The 22,420-nt window shown below is 36.3% G+C and overlaps 1 protein-coding gene across 2 annotated transcripts in view; it reads right to left on the bottom strand.

The window, feature by feature from the left end:
- Positions 1–6,241: 6,241 nt before the first annotated feature.
- PLPPR4 (phospholipid phosphatase related 4) overlaps positions 6,242–22,420 on the bottom strand; it is a 40,307-nt gene continuing 24,128 nt past the window's right edge. For both annotated transcript variants that reach the window (XM_025417534.3, XM_035717673.2), the window contains 5 exons: positions 17,961–18,090; positions 15,588–15,783; positions 13,920–13,977; positions 12,989–13,162; positions 6,242–10,128 (listed from right to left, as the gene is read on the bottom strand). In XM_025417534.3, the coding sequence (XP_025273319.1) occupies positions 8,803–10,128; positions 12,989–13,162; positions 13,920–13,977; positions 15,588–15,783; positions 17,961–18,090 (1,884 nt within the window). In that variant the 3' untranslated portion in view covers positions 6,242–8,802. The remainder of the gene's footprint in view (positions 10,129–12,988; positions 13,163–13,919; positions 13,978–15,587; positions 15,784–17,960; positions 18,091–22,420) is intronic.

Genomic DNA, 22,420 nt, shown 5'->3' on the forward strand with positions numbered 1-22,420 from the left:
GAGTCATTCAACACTGCTCAAGAATAGGAAACTACACTTGTACACTGACACACAGTATTTCAAATGTTTTGCCTATAATTTTAAAAGATTTATTCATTATTTATTTATATACTTACTGGGGTGGGGGTGCAGAGGAGAGGGAGCAGGGAGCTCCCTGAGCAGGGAGCCTGACATGGTGCTTGATCCCAGGGTGCTGGGATCATGACCTGAGCTGAAGGAAGATGCCCAACCGACTGAGCCACCCAGGTCCCTCTGTTTTGCCTATATTTATTCATTTAATTTTATAATAACCTGAAACTATTATCTTTATTATATAGGCAAGAAAACTGAGGAACACAATAGTCAGAGCTAGAATTTGAATACTTGCAGGCTGACCTCAAAGACATTACTCCATAATTGTGAAAATAATTGTGATATCTTAAATGGTGGATTGTATGGGAATAAGACATCAGTGGATATGCCAAATATAAAGAAATGACTATAATCCCTGGACTCTAGTATCTGAGTTTGAATGTGAAAAATAAGCTTGAATGCTGACTATAGAGAGGGCTTGCTTTCTTTTTCTTTCTTTCTTTCTTTCTTTCTTTCTTTCTTTCTTTCTTTCCTTTCTTCCTTTCTTCCTTTCTTCCTTTCTTCCTTTCTTCCTTTCTTCCTTCTTTCCTTCCTTCCTTCCTTCCTTCCTTCCTTCCTTCCTTCCTTCCTTCCTTTCTTTCTTTCTTTCTTTCTTCTTTCTTCTTTCTAATGATAGAATAAGTAAGTACTCTTTATTGGCACCCTCCTCCATCAAGATTACTGTGGAGGTGGGAACATTTGAACAAACAACTGTTGCAAAATCATATCTATTGTGAGGAGACAGTTTGTTCTAAGAAATCTGGCTTACACAAAGTCAACACTTGAAAAAGAGGCTTCAAATAAGAAAAAGGAGAAAAATATAAATAATATATATTTGGCTTCAGAGTCACAGGATATCTGAACACTGTGGGATTTCAGGGCACAATCAAATGGATGACCATTTCTTTCTCTTTCAAATCCTCTCATCCTTTTTTTTTTTTTTTTTTTTCCGGAAGAGAAGGCTATGCACCAAAGAGGTATGTGCTTCAGGAAATACACTTGCCAGCCACAGAAATGGATTTACTCCATGTCACACACACTTGTTACGTTTCTCACCTGTGTCACTACAACTTCGATTGAGAACACTGAATACAGGCATTTGACAGAGTACAGATTTCTCATCCACACGCAAATGGAATGGTATTGACCTCATTGATCCTTTCCCTGTCAGGCTTAATCATCACTACTCATAGCAATTTAGATTATAGAGGTTAATAGTATGGCACCCTTTGCTTTTACTTCTATTTTATACAAACATCTTTACAGGTTTCTTTATAGATAACATTATTATGACCATCAATAGAGGGAGAGAGAGAGAGAGAGAGAGAGAGAGAGATGGATGTACAGAGCATATTTAAAACTTTAGTTAATATAATTGATGGAAATATATGAGATATCAAATTAGGTCTTCCCTCTAAAAGGTTTATGAATACTGAAATCACCAATATCTCTCATGTAACATTTTGAGACAGGGTGTTTGTTGGTTTTTAACCTTTGGTTGTAGACTTTCTGAATTTTAAGATGGATTCTTATTATGAAAGTTCTTACATTTGGATAAAGTCAAAACCATATGGAAGTAGATCTCATGAACATTTTTCCAAAAAAGGAGGAGTACAAGAATCACAATGGGGGAAAAAACACTAAGATAAGATACGATGTGGAGACCCAGAACTTTAATACATTCCCTTGCTTTTATTACTTGTTTTATTCATAGTCAAGTTACCACTACCACCCACTTTTGCTACCAGCTGCTGTTCACCGTGAGATTGTTATATGGCAAGCGTTGAGCTAAACCTTTCATATAGCTGCTTTATGCAATCAGAACAATGCTATAGCAAGTGTGTTTTCTCATTACCACACAGTTCATAACTATGATTATGTTAGTTCATAATACTGCATCTTGGAAAGGTTAAACAAATTGTCTCTGCTCACATGCTTCATGTGATGAGTTTTATTATTTACTCATTTTCATAATTTTTTCACTTATAGTAGATGGAACATACTGTACTCACTCAATTATTCTTGTATTTTTTGAGTACTTATTGTGCTAGGAACTGCTTATAAAAGCTTACAGTTTAATGTGTAGTATATAGCCAATGCCTCACAATCAAATTGATTAATAATACAAACTGGTTAGGTGAATACATTGATCATGTAGAACAAGGATTTAGAAATACAAATATTTCAATCATTCATTTTAAATGTTTATTGAGTGTCCAACCTGTGTGGTGGGTGATGTGCTAAACAGTAGGGATTAAAAAGTGAACAGGAGGTATTTTTTCCTGCCCTCAGAATCCTTCTTACATCTACAACTTGTGTGGTTTTGGGTAAATCACTTCTCATGCATTCTACTTTCTCATGTGTGTAACATAAGTGATTACAGTGATTATATCTAAAAGGATGAGTGATATCTCAAGTCCCTTCCAGCCCTAAAATTAGAATAAAGGAAAAACTGAAAGTAAAATAATATTAACATTGATTTAAACTTGAAGGACAAAAGGGACTTTAAAAGGGGGAACAAAGACTTTTCAGAGAGTTAAAAATAAGCTACACACACAGATGCCTACCTACTGCCCCTCCCATACACACAAATGAAGACACCAGGCATGTTGCAGCAAATAGCTTTGTATGGAGAAACAGTGAAATATAAGGCTCTGTTGTCCTACTGTGAAGAGTCTCGAAGCTGGTATGACAGAAACTGATCCTTAGCCTCCAGGAGCCATCCTTTCTCATCTAGTTAGAGAATACACAAATTTTTAGCTGGGCCCCGGGCCTCTCAGCTAGAGACTACATGCTGCCTCTCTTGCAGTAAGGTGATCTAGTTTGTGCCATTGGGTAGATTAGACAAGACAAATAAAACTTCTATGTCTTCTTAAAGACGAAGTTGTATATCTAAGAATTCCTCCTTCCTACCCCACTCCTGCTGGGAAATTATGGCAACTGGACCAACTGTGGAAGCTGTGTGTTAAAGATGGCAAAACAACTTCATGGGGGCTGCTCATATCTGCACTGTCTTATGAGATGGAATCATAAGTGTGTAAACTTTTGGTAGTGGCTTTTTCATTCAGCGTAATTCCCTGGAAATTTATTCAAGTTGTGCACTATCAATAGTTCATTTATTTTTATCGCTGAGTAATAGTTAATGGTTTGTTTACCATTCACTCTTGGGAGAACATCTGGGTTGTTTCCAGTTTGGGGCGATTAGTAATAAAGCTGAGATAAATATGTAGGTCCCACCTTTTTGGTGTGTGGACATAAGTTTTTATTTCTGTGGGAAAATACTCCAAATGTAGTTCCTGGGTCATATAAGTATATATTTAGTTTTGTTTTTTTAAAGAAATTGACAAATTGTTTCCAGAGTGTTTAGACCATTTTGCGTTCTCACTAGCAATGGATGAGTGATCCAGTTCCTCCACATTCTTGTCAGCATTTGGTATTATTTTTAATTTTAGTCATTATTATATGTTTATAGTAATATCTTATGGCAGTTTTAATTTCTATTTCTTAAATGACTAATGATGTTCATCTATTCATGTGCTTATTAGCTCTCTCTGTATCTTCTTTGGTAAGATGTCCTTTCATGCATTTGTTCATTTCTTATTTTACTGTTTTGCTCTTTTAGTCTTTAATATTTACCATTATTAATTTATTGTTGCTTGATATTTATTGCATTTATTGTCATTTTATTGTTGAGCTCTGAGGATTTTTTCCATATCTTAGATTTGATTTTAAAAACGTGGCCCACAAAAGGAGAGGACACATTGGACCTCATTAAAATGTAAAACATTTGCTCTTGAAAGGCCCTGTTAAAAGAATGAAAGGATAGAATACAGACTGGAAGAAATATTGGCAAACCACATATCTAACCAAGGACTAGTAGCTGGTCCTAGTCCTAGGTCCTGAAGATTTTCTCCTGTATTTTTTTATTAAAAGTTTTATAGCCTTATATTTACATTTAAATCTTTAAGCCATTTTGAGTGATTTTATTAAATACTTATTTTTGTGCCTTAGAAATATCTGCCATTATTTAATTTAAATGCATAATGGGAAAGATTGAGCTGGGAGTGGTGTGAATTAGATTTTCCTAGTACTCAAAGATGATGCACCTTTTCTCAGAGGGATATCTCAGGCTGGAAGGTATAAACCATAACATGGGAGGAAGAAAGAGTTCCTAATATAGAGACTATCTAGCATTCTTTCTAAAAGGTGGTACCTGCGTGTAAAGCATCCTGAAGTGATTAAGGGAAAAAAAGAGATTTTACAGGAATATTATTCTCATACTTTTTTTCAAACCCATTTCCCAATTATCAGTTGTACTATTTTGTAAAGCTAACATTAAAGTTTAAATGGATTCTCCTCAAAGGCAGTGACTAAGAATCTTAAGGTAGGGGCAATAAAGAAGGTAATATGGGCATTCAACAAATTTATTAAATAGAATTAGTGGTAGAACTATAGATTTGCTCAGTTTGTCCTTATTATTGTTGACTACAGTACACAATCATAAACAATTGGGAGCTTTCATTGACTAACAAGGGTATGGACAGTGAAATAAGAGTCATTTCTATACCAGAGGACTCATCTAGATATTCTTTTGCTATTAGAAAGTATGGTCACTGGGGATTTCCTATAATTGGATCTTACCTGTAATATAATATACTATTACTGAAAGCTATGTTTTCTTCAAACTGGAACATTTGATCCTGGGGCATTTTAGAAGTTTTCTACAGATTAAATGCAGGAAACACATTCAATAAATGGAGAAAATGAAATGTTCAGTCATAAACAGAACTTTATCCATTTTTCAAGTTACATTTTCCTTTTAGATGGAACCATTTCAATTCCTTTTGATTTCCTTCTGACATATTATTGTAATTAAATTACTCTCTGAACTATGCATACATTTTCATATTCTCTTCGAACTATAATAAAAATGACCCACAGATATTAAATAAAGATTTGACCTGTAAAAGATAGGAATGATATAATTCCCTAATGATCCTTCTTATGTATATAATCCAGAATGCACTCACTTGATACCTGATAAGAAAGATACTAGTATCAGGGTTACTCGCATATAAATCACCTATTTTGACATATAATATAACAAAATGGTTGATATAGGCTCTTAGCAACCCCATTGTCTTGCTTATATTAGCTGTATGATCAAAGACAACAATACTCATTAGTTAGTCATGTTAGACCAGCAAGTTATTTCTTATTCTTCTGACACTAGTCTTTGCTCTCTGGATAAAATGCTTAATAATTATCTAGAGAAATTTAGAAAAGACTTTAGGATATCTTTTAGAAAGGATAATAGAGCCAAACATCCCCATTTTAGAGATGAAAAGTCAAGACCCAGTTTTTCAATATTGTATTTCAACCATTATAAAATACACTTCATTATTCAAATGTTAGCATCTCTAAAATCAACGTATTTTCTATAATGAATAGCATCATACCGTGGTTGTTGGCCAGGTGACAATAGTGATGTAGTTGCCTGGTATGCATGAACTGGGTAGCATTACTGGACGACTGTAACTTCATGTTTCAGTAAGTGGGCCACTTTCGGATCATTTGAGTAAAACATAATTCCCGGTTGAGGTCTAAAAACTTGTGTTGGTACCTTCTAGTGAAATGTACAGAGTGTCAGCAGTAAAACTCATATAACAGATAAGAATGGCTTGGGAAACAATCCTGGAGTTAACAGTAGAGCATTCTTTTTTATTTTTTTTATTTTTTTAGAGCCTTCTTTTAAAGAAAAGCTGGCACAGAGGGCATAATATTGGGGAAAAGAGGCACATCAGCTACGCTTCGTCAAAAATTGATTCAGAGCAATTGGCCCTGACATATTTTTGTTTTTACACTTTATAACATTGACATGTGAGAAATCTACGTCTAAGTAAATCTAAATGAGCTCCTATAATAAGCACAAAATAGAAATTCTAAATGATGAGGGAACATTATGGCATAGTTTGACAAACTTTTCTTTGTGAGTGTAACACTCTTTCTTCTAAACAATTATGAATATAATCAGTTCTGATTCATTCTTAATTCCTCAGCTGTTTTCCCATAAGCCAAGTTATTATCCATTCACACTCTGTCTAAAGTAAAAAAAATCAAAATGTTCCAATTTTGATGAAGAAATCTAATCTTTATTTCTATGATGTTAGCACAATATACTCACACAATAGCTTTAATCTGTACTTAACAAAATACATTATAGCACTTTACAAACTTTATCAGTTTGGAAAACATTGCATAACATTTTATTAAACACGATACTTTATATATATTATATATATTTTTTCATAATTTTATTTACTTTAAAAAGATAATTACTCTCTTTATTCAATACTTGGTTTTCTCAGTAAAGCACAGCCTAACACAGGAAGAAGTGCTCTCATTAGCAAATCAGATAAATAGAACACTAAGAAGAGATACCACCTGTTAGTCTCATTTGTTTTAAATTAAGGTACCAGTGGAATGTAAACAAATATTTTTTTGTAATTTTTTTTACAAAAGATGTATTATCAAATATACATGCAGAGGTCTGAGTTCTAGCGACTATCATTATATTTCCTTAACAATGTGATACAATTGGTTCAGTCATTAAAAACTGTAGCCTTTGGCACTTTGAGTAGAAAAAGAATATATCAATATTTATGTAAAGAAAAAAAAACCCTTCAATGACTAGAGAAGTACTTTAAAATCTTTTGTTAAGAAATAGGAAAGATTAGGAAACATCTTACTGCACCTGAAATGCTGCAGCTTTTTTTTTTTTTCTTCAGAGTACTAAAACCAGTCCACCTTTCTCTCTATGCAATGGCAAAAGCCAGTAGGAGTGTGGTGACGGTGGTAGTAGCGAGAAGTGGGGAAGGCAATGTTTTACTCCCACTCCCCTCTCTGAGAAGGAAATTGCCAGAAGGGATATAGTTGAATCATATTTTATTGCCAGAGTTTTCAATTCTGCTGGTTTCAGCTAAATCCCTAATGCTTTAGGAGGTTGGTGACTCTAGAAAGCTTTGCCCTTTTCCTGTAGAAGTTGATAATGATGTGATAGTCTTTATCTCTAAACAACTCCTTCTGTTCTCATTGAAAATGAAACAGATCAAATCAACCAGCTTTGTTGTTACCTTTTATCCCCTTGGCAATCATCGAGTGTATATTAGAATTCCTAAGAAATGGTGTAAAAAAAGGTTTGATACTAAATTCCAAGAACCAAATATTTCTCCATACTTAAATTTTTAAGTTGGAAAAACCTCCAAATGTTTTGGTTTTATCTTCTTCTTATTGATAATATTGGTTTCCTTTGATTTAGGCTGAAGGCTTTATTCAGGATAGGTAGCAAAACTGTTGTTTGCATATTAAGCACTAAAACTGTGCCTACTTAGAGATTTTGAAGAAATACATTCTTAATTTATACTGTGAGATACTTTCAAATATCAATTTGCATTTTTTTTCAGATTCTTCCAGTTGATGTCCAATTAATAAAAATATCTGAAGGAAGAAGGTAAAACCCAACTACTATTGCTCTACTATTTACTGGTTATTAGGATATAAAAATTAATAATCTGGAACAAAATGAAGTTTTTGGATTACTTGTTAAGATAGCAACCGAAGCCAGCTGGTTGGAGACATCCAAGCGTAGACGCAACCAATATTGCTGGCAATGTAACTCACAATGTCAAGTGTTGGTTCAGATTTCTTGTTTATAAATTCACAGCGATGTATTTTGCTCAAGGAATGTCAACTGTTATTCTTGATTTAAAAATAGAAAAACATACCCATAACACCAAAAGAAGTTTTTAATTAATAAATAAAGGAGGAACCATAAAATGCAAAATATGATCACAATTTCAAAAGACTCCAAAACAATGTATTTTTAAAATTATGCAAATTTACTCACTAAGAACCATTAATAGTACCTATACCTAAATAAAAAGTAAGCAGCAAAAAAAAAAAACCAATGTAGAAATGTATTAGTTATTCCCTCTCACTTAAAATATTTCTACACAATTCTTGTTGTTGAAGAAAGTATAATTTTGAAGAAATGCACAAAACCTTTTCATTTTTTGACTGTGACAGAGCCACTACAGAGAAGCTGCGGGGTGTCCTATTCTAACACAAAGCAGCCAGCATCTTCTTAATACAGTAGCATTTCTTTGACAAGGAATTGCACACCACTATTTCACAGCTAAATAGAATTTGAGAGTTTACATGGTATATGTACTATAATAATCAGCACCACCCTTACTGAGCTTTAGGTGCAGATTCTGCAAAATGAATATATAATACTGCATGGCCTTTGCTGTAGGGAAACATGTGTTCTGGATTCCCACAGCCAATTATAAAGAAAAATCCCTAAAGTTGGCACATTCAGGAAGTAAAATAGTATACACTGAAGGAAACCGCTTTCTTCTGATACTGCCTTCTGCAAACCTTTTGAGTTTGAAGACAGGTCTTAAGATTCTTCACATTATCACATTAATTAGGTTCTTGCATTGTGCTTTTCCCTCCCCTTGATGTGAAATCTACAAGCTTGAATGTAATAGTTCTCAAGAGTCATTGAGTTCCGGGCTGATGGTAGATGACCCAGTTTGACGAGAAGTCTTCTCAATCCGCTGGAACAGAGCACAGATAGAATCAACACGTGGTCTTTTGGGGATCACTCAAGTGATTGAACACCATCATTCAATCTTTGTAAGCCCGTGTTGGGGAGGTTCCCTTGTAGAAGATATTTCTAGTGTTTTCAGGGCTGTTACTTCTTTCAGGGATTAAGATGATGTTGCCCTTTCTCCGCAGGGTAGAGTCGCGGGAGGAAGAGATGGACAGCGTCTCTGAGCCAATTTCGCTGCCCTCTACTGGGGTGACGCGGATGGTGGTGATTCCGTGGTGGTGATGCTCATTGTTATCTATGTTGCTTCTCTTGCGGTCTCCAGAACCAAAACTGTCTTTCAGGGACTCACAGCTTTCTGAGTCCCTGTTGAGATCGTTGAGCTCATAAGTTTGGCGAAGGCTGCCCTTTTCAGGGGCTTTCCATTTCCAGGAGCCACTACCCTCACCTTCAGTGGACGGGATCTGTATGATGGGCCTGTTGTTCTCTGGGTGAGCCTCAACCCTTACGATCCCACTGGGTTCGTGGTCTGTCAAGGTTTTGTAGCGGATGGAGCCAGTGCAGGAGACCGTGCTACCTTCAGTGTTCTTGGGGCTGCTTTGGAGGACGCCCTGCTGCTTGGACATAGCTATTACTTGCATGATTCGGGGCTGGCTGTTGCTTCTGTTACAGGCCACAGTCTTCTCGGCAGCCTTCAGCCACTTGGCTCGAGCAGAGCTGCTTTTGGGAGAGGTGCTTATGTTTTCCTGGGTCTCCTCGGGGATGTGCACTAACTGTGAGGACCCAGGGCGGGACTGAATGGATACTCTTGGTCCTCCAGGCATGCTATTGTTACACCCGGGGACAGTGCCAGGCTGGATCTTGAGGTACTGATTGCTGGGAGCATGGTGGTCGCCATTCACTCCCACTCTGGAGGGCTCTGAGCTTGACCTCATTTCTATGGATCTGGGTGGTGACTGTCCAGGCTCAGTCTCTATAACTTGCAGGGACAACTTCCGACTTTCATTCTTATTCTTCCACTGGGTGAGAAGCTGCTTTGATCGAGCAGAATCCATAGAGGCATGAATGGTGGCATTTCTTCTGACAGGGTCTTCCACAGATGGGGTGTTGGCTCTGGGCAGGGTATTGCTAAAGGTAACCATGTTTTCCTTCCCCATGGGGCTCCGTGGAGTGATGATTTCTACGTCAGCATTTGCCCTTTTGAGGTTTGTCAATGAGCTAGCATCTCTGTGGTTTCGGTTGAGGATGCCTTCTGTGTGAGCAATTCCATCACTGCTGCTACCATTTTTGGCAGATAAAACTCGAGTGGGGTCTTGGTTGAGGTCTGTCAGGGATCTGAGGGCATCTCTGTGCTGAAACATACTCTCTTCGCTAGGCAGAAAGTTCCCCACAGCATACAGGCCCTAGTGTTTAAGAGAAACAATGAACACCATGCACTAGAAGATGTGATCACTAAACATTTGTCTTAGAGGACCCACTGAAGCATATAAATAAGGTAGGTGCTCTCTCCATACCATTGACTAATACAAATAACAAAAAACCCAAACTACAATTACTCAGGACATAATTTATTTAAGTTATATCATAAATCCTTGAACTAACTGTTCAGAAATAAGGAGCCCATTATTTTTTATTAGTTGGACTTTCTGTCCTTTCTCCATCCCACTGGATGTTTGGGTGAAGCTCATCCTCTGTATATTTTGAGAAAAAAGGACAGACAATGAGAGAAATAAGGACATTCTTCTGCTTTTCAAGGCAATTCATTTTTCTGGATTTAGGAACCTCTTGTCGAGTGACACCCTGAATAGCTTAACTGATTTATTTTACCCTCCATTTTCAATCACACCTTATGATGGAAAGCAGGAGAGGTGTGAAAAATATAAAACAGTGAATCATTCATAAAACATGCCATCATGTTTTGCAGTGAGGTCAGGGACGAATGTTGTTAAAACTCAGATCAAACACAGCCCTGCGTATTCAGCGTTGTACAGAGTGTTCTCAAAAGAGAGGGCAGATATTATGACTAGTTTGGAGAACCTACATTCTTTCCTTTAACTTGGTCTTAAGTTTGGAAGTAATATTTGATTAATTCAGTGCTGATCAATTCAGTGTTTTAGTACCCTAAACTTGAGCTACATTTTATTTAATCTTATCTTCATACTCAACCTACTAATTTTTTATTATTTTAGATTTGGGGGATAAAAATTTGGATATGGCAACATTTGGAGTCAGAATTTTTATACAGAGAAGACTAAATCTCTGTTGGATCTTCAATTTATGAGGTGCTTATTTAGACATGAGCAAGCAGCAGATAGCTATTTGGGTACTAATTTCCATAGATGGTAGACACTTTTCAAATTAAACCTAAGAATCCCAATGATTTAACATTTTATAGAGTGCTGAACAATTTACAATAGCATTGGCTTAGAATTGAAGAATTTCCAATTTCAGGGCATAGGGTACAAACAGAAATGAAATAAGTCAAGCTTCTGCCTCTCCAACTACTTTAATTCTTGGTTCAAATTTTCTTCTAAATAGTATCCATATATGCTCTCACTGCCAGAGTTCTCAGGAAGTGCAGCCCCTACCTAATGCTCTATTAATAATTTTATTTAAAGTTGTAGGTTCAGGAAAATTGTCCACGAGACCGTAAGTAACCTCTGCCCATATTGTTCAACATGCAGTGCCCAGCACTGTGCTTAATATAGTTGCTCCATCCTTGCTATGATATGAAATAACTAGTATTCTTCTCATTTTATAAGTGAAGAAACAGGGTTCTGAGAGATTAGGTAACTCAGCCAAATGTGAGGTATTTGAGATTCAAGCCCAAATCCTTCCGAGTATGGAGCCCAGGCTAATTCCAGGACACGATGAAATCACATCCATGCAAAGGCAATGCATGAACTTGAGAGAGGCAGTTCTCAGTCTTCCTTGCTTATTCTGCGACACACATTGCCAGTCAACACTCCCATGGGAAACCCAAGCTTACGCGCAGTCCCTGGCATGCTAACTTTACTTTGATCACTTTCTCCTCCACTGAAGAAAGCATATGCATAAGTGTGAGATTTGAAGTGACAATCCTGACCATGCTAGTTTATAAAAATGAAAAATAGTCGCTTGCTTCAGTGTTTTTACTACTTTGGTCATCATTCTGTTTCTCCACTATTTTTTTGTCATCATTGTCTATTTCTCCACTACTGATTGCCCTTTTGAGCTCCAGATGCAACTCTTCAACTGCCTATTGATATTTATTTATTTATTTATTTATTTATTTATTGTCTATTGATCTTTAAATTGAGGTAACAAACCCTTTGCCTCCACCAACCTGCTTCTTCCATCATGTTCTTGGTCCACTAATGAAGTCACCATCTGCCCAGTCTTCCGAGCTAGAAACCTGGCCATTACCTCTTACTCCTCCTGTCCCTCACCTTCCACTTATACTTGACTCTCTCCTACATCTTTTTGCATGTGCAGTTTCTTCCGCTTGGATGGCCTTCCTCCTTTCCTTGCTCTAAGAAAAAATTTCTTATTCCTTAAAAACCACATCACTTCTAGGAAGGCTTCTCTAACTTCCTTCTTCAGTTTGCTATTCCCAAAGCATTTTGTTCACTAAATGAACAAAATATATCATTTAGCATATTGCAACTATTTAAATTTATTATCAGTCTTTACACAGAAAACTCCTCAAGGCTATACCTTATTTCTCACTGTTCTGATGCTGAGTATAGTACCTGGCACAGATCAGATATTGAATGAGTGAATGAATGAATGCATGAACAAATGCATGAAATGGGCAATTTCAGTTTTCTTATGCTGAGAATATTTTTTCTGAAGGAAGATCAGGCTTGAAAATAGAGTACTGCTATACTAAGAATTCAGTATTAGTTGGTGCTAACATATCCCGGTGCTACATTTGTGTTCTTGGGCAAGTTATATAAACTTCCACCAAACCTTTAGTTTCACTTATATTTACTTTCCTCATCTATAAAATTATAGTAGCAAAAATAGTCCTTGACCCTTTCAGGTGTGTGTGTGTAAAAATGCAATAATCCTAAAGTTGCAGTTTCTGGTCCATGGTATGGGTTTAAAAAAATTATTTTGCTGAAAGCAGGATATGTGTTTTGGCACAGGATGGAGATGCACTCAGAGATTTTCTCATGACTATAAACTACATTGCAAGAAAATTATTACAGTGCAAAAATGTTCAATGCATGTTTTCCACTTAAACTGTGGTTTATCAAATAAGAATAGTAAATTGTTTACCAAGTACAGAGCAATTCCTCCTCCTATTAGAAAGCCACAGTAGACATCAACTGGGTGGTTCTTATATTGAGTTATCCGTGTGAGCCCACAGATGATCCCGCAGATAATAAAGGTGAAGACCAAGAGAGGTTTGAGAAGCTTAGAGGAATCTGTTAATGTGGAATTGAAGTACATCTGAAAAATGAAAGAAATCTGGTATGTTAGAATGGTCATTTTACTATTAAATTATAATCAAATTAAAAAGTTGACTCAAAGTCTAACTGGTACACTTGACATTAATTTTACTCTTCCATTCCCCTTGCCATGGTTATGTTCTATACCTGAAAAAGAGGAAATATATAGCAAAATTCATCAAATAAAAAACAGATCTCATTTAATTACATGGAAGTTTGAAAGACAAATTGAAGCAGTAGAATTAGCCAGATAACTGTTTAGTTGCTGTGCTATTTTTCACATAATTTCAACCCACTTTTCTTACATAAGATCTGATGGACTATTGTATTAATCAGATGTGATGACAATTCATTGTATATCATTTATCACATTTAGACTGACTTTGAACTCCTTGTTACATAAATACTGAAAGGAAAGCACATATGTATGTGTGTGTATGTGTGTGCTTAACAATTCTTTTGGTTTGGGCATTTATAACATTCATGTAGTTCACAATACCCTGCCATGAGGTATATTACATGGAAGGTATACCAGGCTGAGTAAATACGAAGACTGTGTAGAAAATTTCTTTTACTATAATACCGTGTACAGTATCATCCAATTTCTGCTTTCAATGCAATTGTGTTGAAGGATTGCTGTACTCAAGTTTACTGTTCAGTGATTGCACAGCTATATAATCTAATTAGTCACTTGGAGACAACAGTCCTTTCTGATTTTCCCCAGGACACAGACCAATGAAAAAGAGCCAGTGACTTACCGAAACATACACAGCTGCAAAGGCGGCAAGGGTCGCATGTTGAGAAGGGAATGATTTTCTGCCAAAGGAAGACAGTCAAATTATGCCTCCTATTTCAGATCCACTGCTAACAATCCTCTCAAGAACACTGGATGGTTAAAATGTTCAACTTAAAAGCCTCAAGGCAATAAGTGATAACTTTAATTTCTGTTTAGTTTTCTGGAGAAAGATCTGAGTGATAAAATAAACACTGCTAATCACCATTAGAATTAAATAGTAGAAATGTGCTTTTCAATAGAAAGTGCCAACTTGAAGGGGATCACTTTGTTACACCATTGGAATGATGGTTGGAAGTAGAAGTGGATTGGAAAACATTATCATTGTTCTTTGGTATTCGAATTATATCAGTTTAAAGTAAATCATAAAACCTAGGATTTTAAAGCTCTGAAGCTTTTCCTATGCTCCTAAATATACGGTTTCATTTACATAAGACTTTAAAAGACAACATTGTTTTCTCACAGCAATGGGTCTAAATGTATTTTTTACACTCAAGAAAACACAAGAAGTCCAATTTTAACAAAATGTTTCTTTGTATGTTCTACTTTCACATAATTATCATCTCAAGACTCACAGAGCATCTTATTTAGTTAAATGATTTAAGAAGCAAGGTAGGAGAGGTGGAACACAGGATATGGAAGAGACACTGAAAAGGACAGGCGAAAGAAAAAAACCCAAATATTTCTTTTAATGGTTAAAAAAAAAGGTTAAAAAAGATAAAACTCAGTTATATTAATGTTTTCCTAATTATTTGGTACCCAAGAAAAAGGATTACCACTTAACACAGACAAGATATGTAAAAAGACTGAGAAAGAATAGAGGACATAGGTCTTAAAGGTAGCTTCAAAATTATTGAATGGACCATGAGAACTTGAATGTGTATAATTATATAATATCAGGTCTGCTTCTTCAAGGGTACTTACTTATTTTCGACTCAAAACAATTTTGGGAACTCACTGAATGACAAATGCAATTCTTATAGCAATCACTTATTGCCCTTCGTCCTTCTGTAATTTATTTCTTTTGAACTTCCAAAACATTATCTCTTGCCAAAAAAGTTTAACTTTTACTTTACTGACTGAAAAAAACTTAATGCATTGGTATTTTCTTGAATTTCTCTGTCTTTTATTTTCTAAAATGCAAGGTTAGAAGCTATACTGATCTTCTGGGTTTATGCAAAGAAGATGTATGTAGAAAACTCTACCAGAAAGAAAATTCACATGATTTTTAAAAAATAAAGCACATAGTGGAGATAAGATATTGATGCTTAGTTTTCCACTTAAGGAATGCGTATTGACTATAAGTCATGACTAATTGTAAACATCCTAAAAGAAACTAATTGTGATATCCTAAAACCATAAGTAGTAGATCAGAAAACGTGAAAGGATCTGATGATATGAAGATTAGTGGCAAGAATATGAGGCTGAAATTTGTGAGACAGAAGGATTTGGAATGAGCCACCAAAGAGTTTCTATGGTATAACTAAGGGAATCACTGAATTAAAAACACAGAAAAGAAAAAAGCAAACCAAAATCATTATGACTGACAAATGTAAGCCTAAAACAATTCGCCACGCTATTCATGTACAATGAAAACACTGACACAGGAAGTTTCAAAATCTCAATTTCTAACCTGCCACTGTTGATAACTGTAAGGTCAGATCCTGAGCAAATATCTTCTACAATATAGGAATTTTCTTTACAAGACACATTCAGAGAGGTGTAGTTCGGCTTGCACACGGTCAGAAAGTATGGTGCCTGATACCCTGTGGAGAGCTGTATGATATCTGTAATGAGAGCCGTAGAGCACAGTCCAAACACATGAACACCTATAAGCAAAAGGAAAAGAAATTGTGATCAAGTTAGTGCTTCATGCTGATGCTGTGCCGTCACCAACCATGTTTATTATACATTTCCGTGGTGACCTGCAAATCTGTTGAGATCATTTTCTCTGAGTTTATTTAGAGAAAATTAGTATAGGAGATTTCTAAACCTTTAAACCAGATACTCATTGCCAAAATAAGGGCAGTGAGTGTCTCCAAGATCGTCATTTGAGGTACTTTCATCACTTTGGTAAAAATAGGACCCATTCTTAATATTATTACCATAGGTCGCTTGTCACACACCTGGGACATGTAAAGGTGACCAATTGTGTGATTTGAGAAGGATTAAATATGGGCAATGAAGGAAAATTCAAAATTATTTAAAATTGCTTAGCATGTCTGAGCTTTCAGGGCTCTTTCCCCAGTACTTCCTGACTCCAGCCTCAGTTGCCAAACCCTGCAGAACTGGTTCCAACTCACCACAAGCTGCAGTCATACCAGGAATACTCATTAAAACAGAGAAGAGGGCAGGTGGGTCCTGTCATGGAAATAATCATCATCTATTGGGTACAGGGCTATGGAAGACTTCCTGCATATTTGGAATTCAGAGATGATGTTCTCGTATCTCCCTGTGCAAATTCTTTCTTTTGTCTCCTGGGGGCCAGTCTCAAAACATAAACCCACAAACTCTGATGCAGGTTGTACACTCAAACTCCATTCCTGCTCCAAGTCCCTTGCGTGGGAGCTAAGTTCTGCTCACATACACATAATCTGAACTTGCCAGCTTCCTTTACATTGTCTTGACACTCTGAATTCACTCTGACTTGACAGTCTGGATTCTGACTCATGATTTGCTCATAGAAATCAATGCAAGAGGCAGCTGAGAAATTCATCAGTAGAATCCTCCAGACCACATTTGCTGGCCTGCCCATTACCCTGGTTTCCACTTTCCTTTTCTGCTTATCCCCACCTAGCAACTACTCTCCCAATTTCTTCTCCATCCTCTCACCTGGGATTCAAGACATAGGACCTTCATTTCTATATTTTGATTCCTAGCAGCATGTAAGGTCTTGGAGAGGAGTATGCTTTAGTGGGGAAACCCATCCATGACAATCTCCAGACCCACGGAGAATGGAGTTGCTGACTCTGGGACACTGTTCTCTAGGGTAGGATGGACCATCCTTACAGGCACGAGGCTTTTCACAGCCTTGGGGAAGTTTTTGTCTGAGATCAGCTATATGTCCTAAAGATTTCTTTCCTTGCCTCAGTTTGTGCTAAGGGGTCTGTTCTTGGATTACCACATCCAAGAACCTTGCTTAGCAGAACAGAGTCTAATGCATAATTTTTAGACCAGACTTTTCCTCTAGCAGGAGAGAAGGTTGCATTTAATTACCTTCTAGATAGTAAATGAAATTACCTATTCTTTTTTTTTTTTTTAATCACCTATTCTTTTGAGCTGAGAGGTTACAGGTGAAGTAGTTTTTTACTGACTTCCTGGGAATGAATGTAAAACATTCATACTGATGTCATATACTGTGTTTTGACTTCTCAATTCAGCTAAAAAAGCCAAAAGGCCTGTGATTCTAACATTAAGATGGTCATATGCTAATCAAGAGATGAGAGTTTAGATAACGGTTAGATTCGGATGCTGATTTTCTATAGATCTCATAAAAAATAGGAGTAAAGTTAGAGGCTATAACTAAGGAAAAATAACCACAATTTGGTTCTCTATGGTGACATTTCCATGTGCAGTAACTTCTGGATGAGCAGTCCAAGAGAATTGAAATGGAATCACTGATGTGGCTAAACTAATTTCTGAAGAGTTATCCATTCCTAATGGCCATTAGGACATTGCTGACATTTATTCTCCACTTTCAAAAATGAACACACATCCAGAGAAACCATTTTAAACTAAATTTATGCTTTAACTACAGCTAAGACCAGAAATATACTGAAATGCATGGCGGGTTAGCTCTCAAAACAAGGACTATAGCTGTAAATAACACATTACAGATACAAAGCCCAAATCTTACTGTTTTAACGTTTTTTTGTATAATGTAAAACTCATCATGTACCCGAAATTATACATTTAAATTATAGCTTTAAAGATTTAATATCTGTAATTAAATATAACATTTCTATTAAAAAAAACATTTCCTTTCTTTGTGGTTCCCCACACCCACCAACAAATCTGACAGCTCTTCTAAGGAAGGAGTTGAAATTGCAGCCTCCGGCATTGATGTTGGGCTCCAGTCCAACCCCATTTCTTCTTTTGGACAGGCAACAGTAGAGAATTCCTTCCCCTACCATAATCTGCAAAGACAGGATAGTGTTCAGAATGGACTCAATGGGTACAAATGAATTCCAAGTTATCTCTTAACACATCATCAGTTCAACAAGGTACAGATGTCTTTTTCTTAAAAGTGTTAGAGATGTGAGCAATGTCTCCTGAGTAGTTGAGGGAGTAGTGAGAAGAAGCAATCAGAACACTGTAGAGAGCACTGGTTGGATCTTCTGGGTACCTATGTACTGGCCAAGGGTGTGATATTATCCTAGCATTTTCATGCTGTTGCAGCACTTAATCTTTGGCCCTTTGCTCAACAACATGCAGGGATGATGCCTAATTGACTAATTGCACGATGACTGACTCTGCCTAACTCTTAGAGTCTTGGCATTTCATCTCTTAAAGCACAAAAACATGATGGCTGGTGAGATCGAGGAGAAATAAAGTAAGCACCAGGGCTAGGATTAGGAAATTTTACTAACATATTGTTTCAATAAACCAGTTCAGAATTGAACAGAAAGTTCGACCCATGGAAGCCATGCATGAAGTTAGAAAGGTGTTATCTAATGCCAAGCTGTCCAATAAAAATTTCTGTGATGGTGAAAATATTTCCATCCTGTCCGATAGGGCTGCTACTACCCACATGTGGCTATGGAGCCTTGAACTTTAGCTACTACAACTGAGGAGGTAAATTGTTAATTTCACTTCACTGCATTTAATTCAGTATTTAAAAATTTAAATCAGTTTAGACAACATGGAAATAGCCACATGTGGCTGGCAGCTATTTTGCTGGAGAATGCAGATTACATGAGAATTTAGGTAAGCAGGTCACTACTTCTTAGGTATAAGATTAGAAAATGTGTTTGCAGGGGTCCCTGGGTGGCTCAGTCGGTGGAGCCTCTGACTCTTGATTTTGGCATCAGGTCATGATCACAGGATTGTGAGGCAGGGCTCCAACGCCAGGCTCTGTGCTGGGCACGGAGATTCTAAGATTCTCTCCCTCCCTCTCCCTCTACTTCTCCCCACCCTGTGCTTTCTCTCTCTTTCTTTCAAAAAAAAGGAAGGAAGGAAGAAAGGAAGGAAGGAAGGAAGGAAGGAAGGAAGGAAGGAAGGAAAGAAAAAGAAAGAAAGAAAGAAAGAAAGAAAGAAAGAAAGAAAGAAAGAAAAGAAAATGTGTTTACAATGGACAATGTCATACTGTAGTATTAGAAGGATTAACATATCAGGTAAAGATTTTAAGATAAAGAAAAGTGTATTTGCTATTGGATTCTAGGACATAGGACATCAAAGAAGGGACCCAATATAGTTAGGCATTATTTCCTTTAGGAAGTTTTCCTTGAAACATCCTACAGCACCCTAAATTGAATTATGTCCCCTTCCTAGCTTCTCTAGCATCTCATCCCTCCTTTTTAGCATAGCTTGGTTAAAGTGCACTTCAACTGTTCATTTGTTTGTCTCTCACTAGACCAAAACCCCCTGAGGGGAGGGACATTTCTCATTTACCTTTAATTCTCACCATCTGACACAATGCCTGGCATCATAGGACTTGTGTTTGTTACCTTCACTTTGGGATTCTGGTTGGCTAATTATCCTGGGCATTCCGGCTGTTAGTTATGGTATATAAGAATAGCAAGATTTGAAATTATGAGTTTTATTTATTTAAAAGTTCAAATATTTAAGATCATTGTGCCTAAGGGATTATTATGAAATGTGATATTGATTGGTAGAAATGTTTGGAGCTGAGAAAAGTCAAGTTTTGGAGACACTGCAGTCTCTTTCAAGGTCATAGTCACGATAAGGGGCTCAAACAAATTTCCCTAGATAAACTTCCCAGTTCTCATTACTAGCTTAACTTATATTTTATCAAGTATTTAAGATTACAGTTCTTGTAAACTAATGGCAGTAAGTCTTCTGTTTTGAATGTTCAGTCTGCTATACTTAGTTCTGTTGGTATTGTGGTATGTGTGCAATTATAAAGAATCTTAATTTGTATAAAAATAACTTTATTAATGGAACTCTACCAATAACCACACGTGTGAAAATCACGTGGCAAACGTGATAAACATCCTTAATGGAACTCTACCAATAACCACACGTGTGAAAATCACGTGGCAAACGTGATAAACATCCTTAAGATCCATTGTATAGAAATCATCAAAACATGTTTTTTTTTTTTTCAAATCATTGAAGAGTGAATTAGCTCTTTATACTTCTTGAAAAATATCATCCTACATTATCATTTTAAGTTAGACCTGGAAACACAATCCGTCCTATATTCAGCATAGAGAGATGTGACGTACTATACACGCTCATAGAGTAAGATAATGTTTATCTCAAATTCATCATTTCAAAGAAAATTAACCGCTCACTTCTGAAATGCATTGCTGTATGGTTAAAAGATGATTTCATCTTCACTTCCTCAAAAATAATCCTGAGAATAATTTTCCCCTCTCTTCAATTATGTATGTAATGATGCATACTTTGACCAGGAATGCTAAATTATATAAGATTTTATTTGTGTAGTGCCATTAGGGAAATATGTCTTATCATACAACACAATAGCCATTATCTCAAATGACCTTGAGATTTCAGGAGTTTTATTTTAGTTGTTTAATATGCTTAGAACTCATATGTCAAGAGAGTTCTTTAATACTATTTGGCTTGATTATGGATCAAGGTTTCTTGTCATTATTTTGACATCACCCAACTGTCCTCTCTAGGAAATGCATCAATTTTCTCCTCACAGTTCTATTCACTTAACCTTGATCTATATGTCACTGCATGAATTTTCAAAGTGGTTCAATTTTGTCTAACGAAGGAATTCTCCTTAGGGGGAAGGGAGATGCTTCCTGATGTATTTCTAAATGCTTCTGCTTGTTTCCTCATTCTGAATGGCAAGCTGTTGTGCTCAAATATGGTTTCAGAGTTTAGGCTCTGACAAAATTATTTGTTGCTTTTGTCATTTGCAAATAGAAAACAGTCTGTGACAAGCATCTTTTCACAGTATCCTATTTTATCTGTACACAGGCCAAAAAATATTTTTTTTTCTTGTTGAATATCTTGGGTGGGTTTTTGGAAGAGATTCTGAAGTGACTCTGCTGTGGGGGAGACATGGTGAGAAATAGATTTCTTTTTATTAATCATATGGACATGGCCCTAGCCACCACAGGGAGAACTCACAATCAAAGAAATCTTTCTTGTGAAACCAACAAAAGAAAATGACAAAAAGTATAATATTTATAGTAGTATCTTCAGTGATTAAATATGCAGTTGAATATCTTTTTTTTAAAGATTTTATTTACTTATTCATGAGAGACACAGAGAGAGACACAGGGACACAGGCAGAGGGAGAAGAAGCAGGCTCCATGCAGGGAGCCCGATGTGGGACTCCATCCCGGGACTCCAGGATCATGTTCTGGCCCGAAGGCAGGCGCTAACCCGCTGAGCCACCCAGGGATCCCAGTTGAATATCTTTTTGGAAACCCTAATACATTTAATATTGTACATTTTGATTGTCATAAAACTAAGAACTATAATCAAAATCCAATAGAATTCTCCCATCAGGTTAGATATATTTATCTTTTAAAAATTAGAGAGGGAGACAAACCTTGAAAGACTCTTAACTTTGGGAAATGAACAAAGGGTTGCGGAAGGGGAGGTGGGTGGGGGGTTTGGGTAACTGGGTGACTGGTTGATGGGATGAGCACTGGGTGTTATACTATATGTTGGCAAATCGAACTTCAGTAAAAACAAATGAAAAAAATTTGTAATAAAAATGTACTTCCAGGGATGAGAAAGTGTATGTTTTTTTCTATTCATATAGACTTCATGAAGATTTACGATGTCCTATTTTGTTTTCCTGGAGATACAATCTCCAAAGGACTGAACAAAATACTTATTTCATTATCACTTTAAAGTAAATGAAAAGGGAATATTAAGGATGAAATTTTCCATTTTAAGGGCAATTTCAGAGATATAAGAAAAAGTATTTCACAGACACGAAAGGAATTTTTACAGTTTCTGGTACAACATCACGAAGACAAGTTATTTTTAAAATATCTCTCCAAGCATTTTTTTAAAAATCTGAAAAGCAAACACAAAGTGATTTATATTTAAATGCCTGTATCAAAAATCAGTTGATCTTCTTTTGTTCATATAAAGATTCTTTTAAAGAGACTATTGCTGACATGAGGTCTTTTGTTTTACATGGTCTTCTCTCCAAGTGAATGGATGAGAGCAGGAAATGCCTCTCCTCATAAAAATGGGCTTTAAAAAAGTTTTTTTTTTAATTTAAATTCAATTTAGTTAACATATAGTGTATTATTAGTCTCAGGTGTAGGATTTAGTGATTCACCAGTT

Source organism: Canis lupus, chromosome 6, assembly GCF_003254725.2.
Source record: "Canis lupus dingo isolate Sandy chromosome 6, ASM325472v2, whole genome shotgun sequence".
Taxonomy (NCBI): domain Eukaryota; kingdom Metazoa; phylum Chordata; class Mammalia; order Carnivora; family Canidae; genus Canis; species Canis lupus.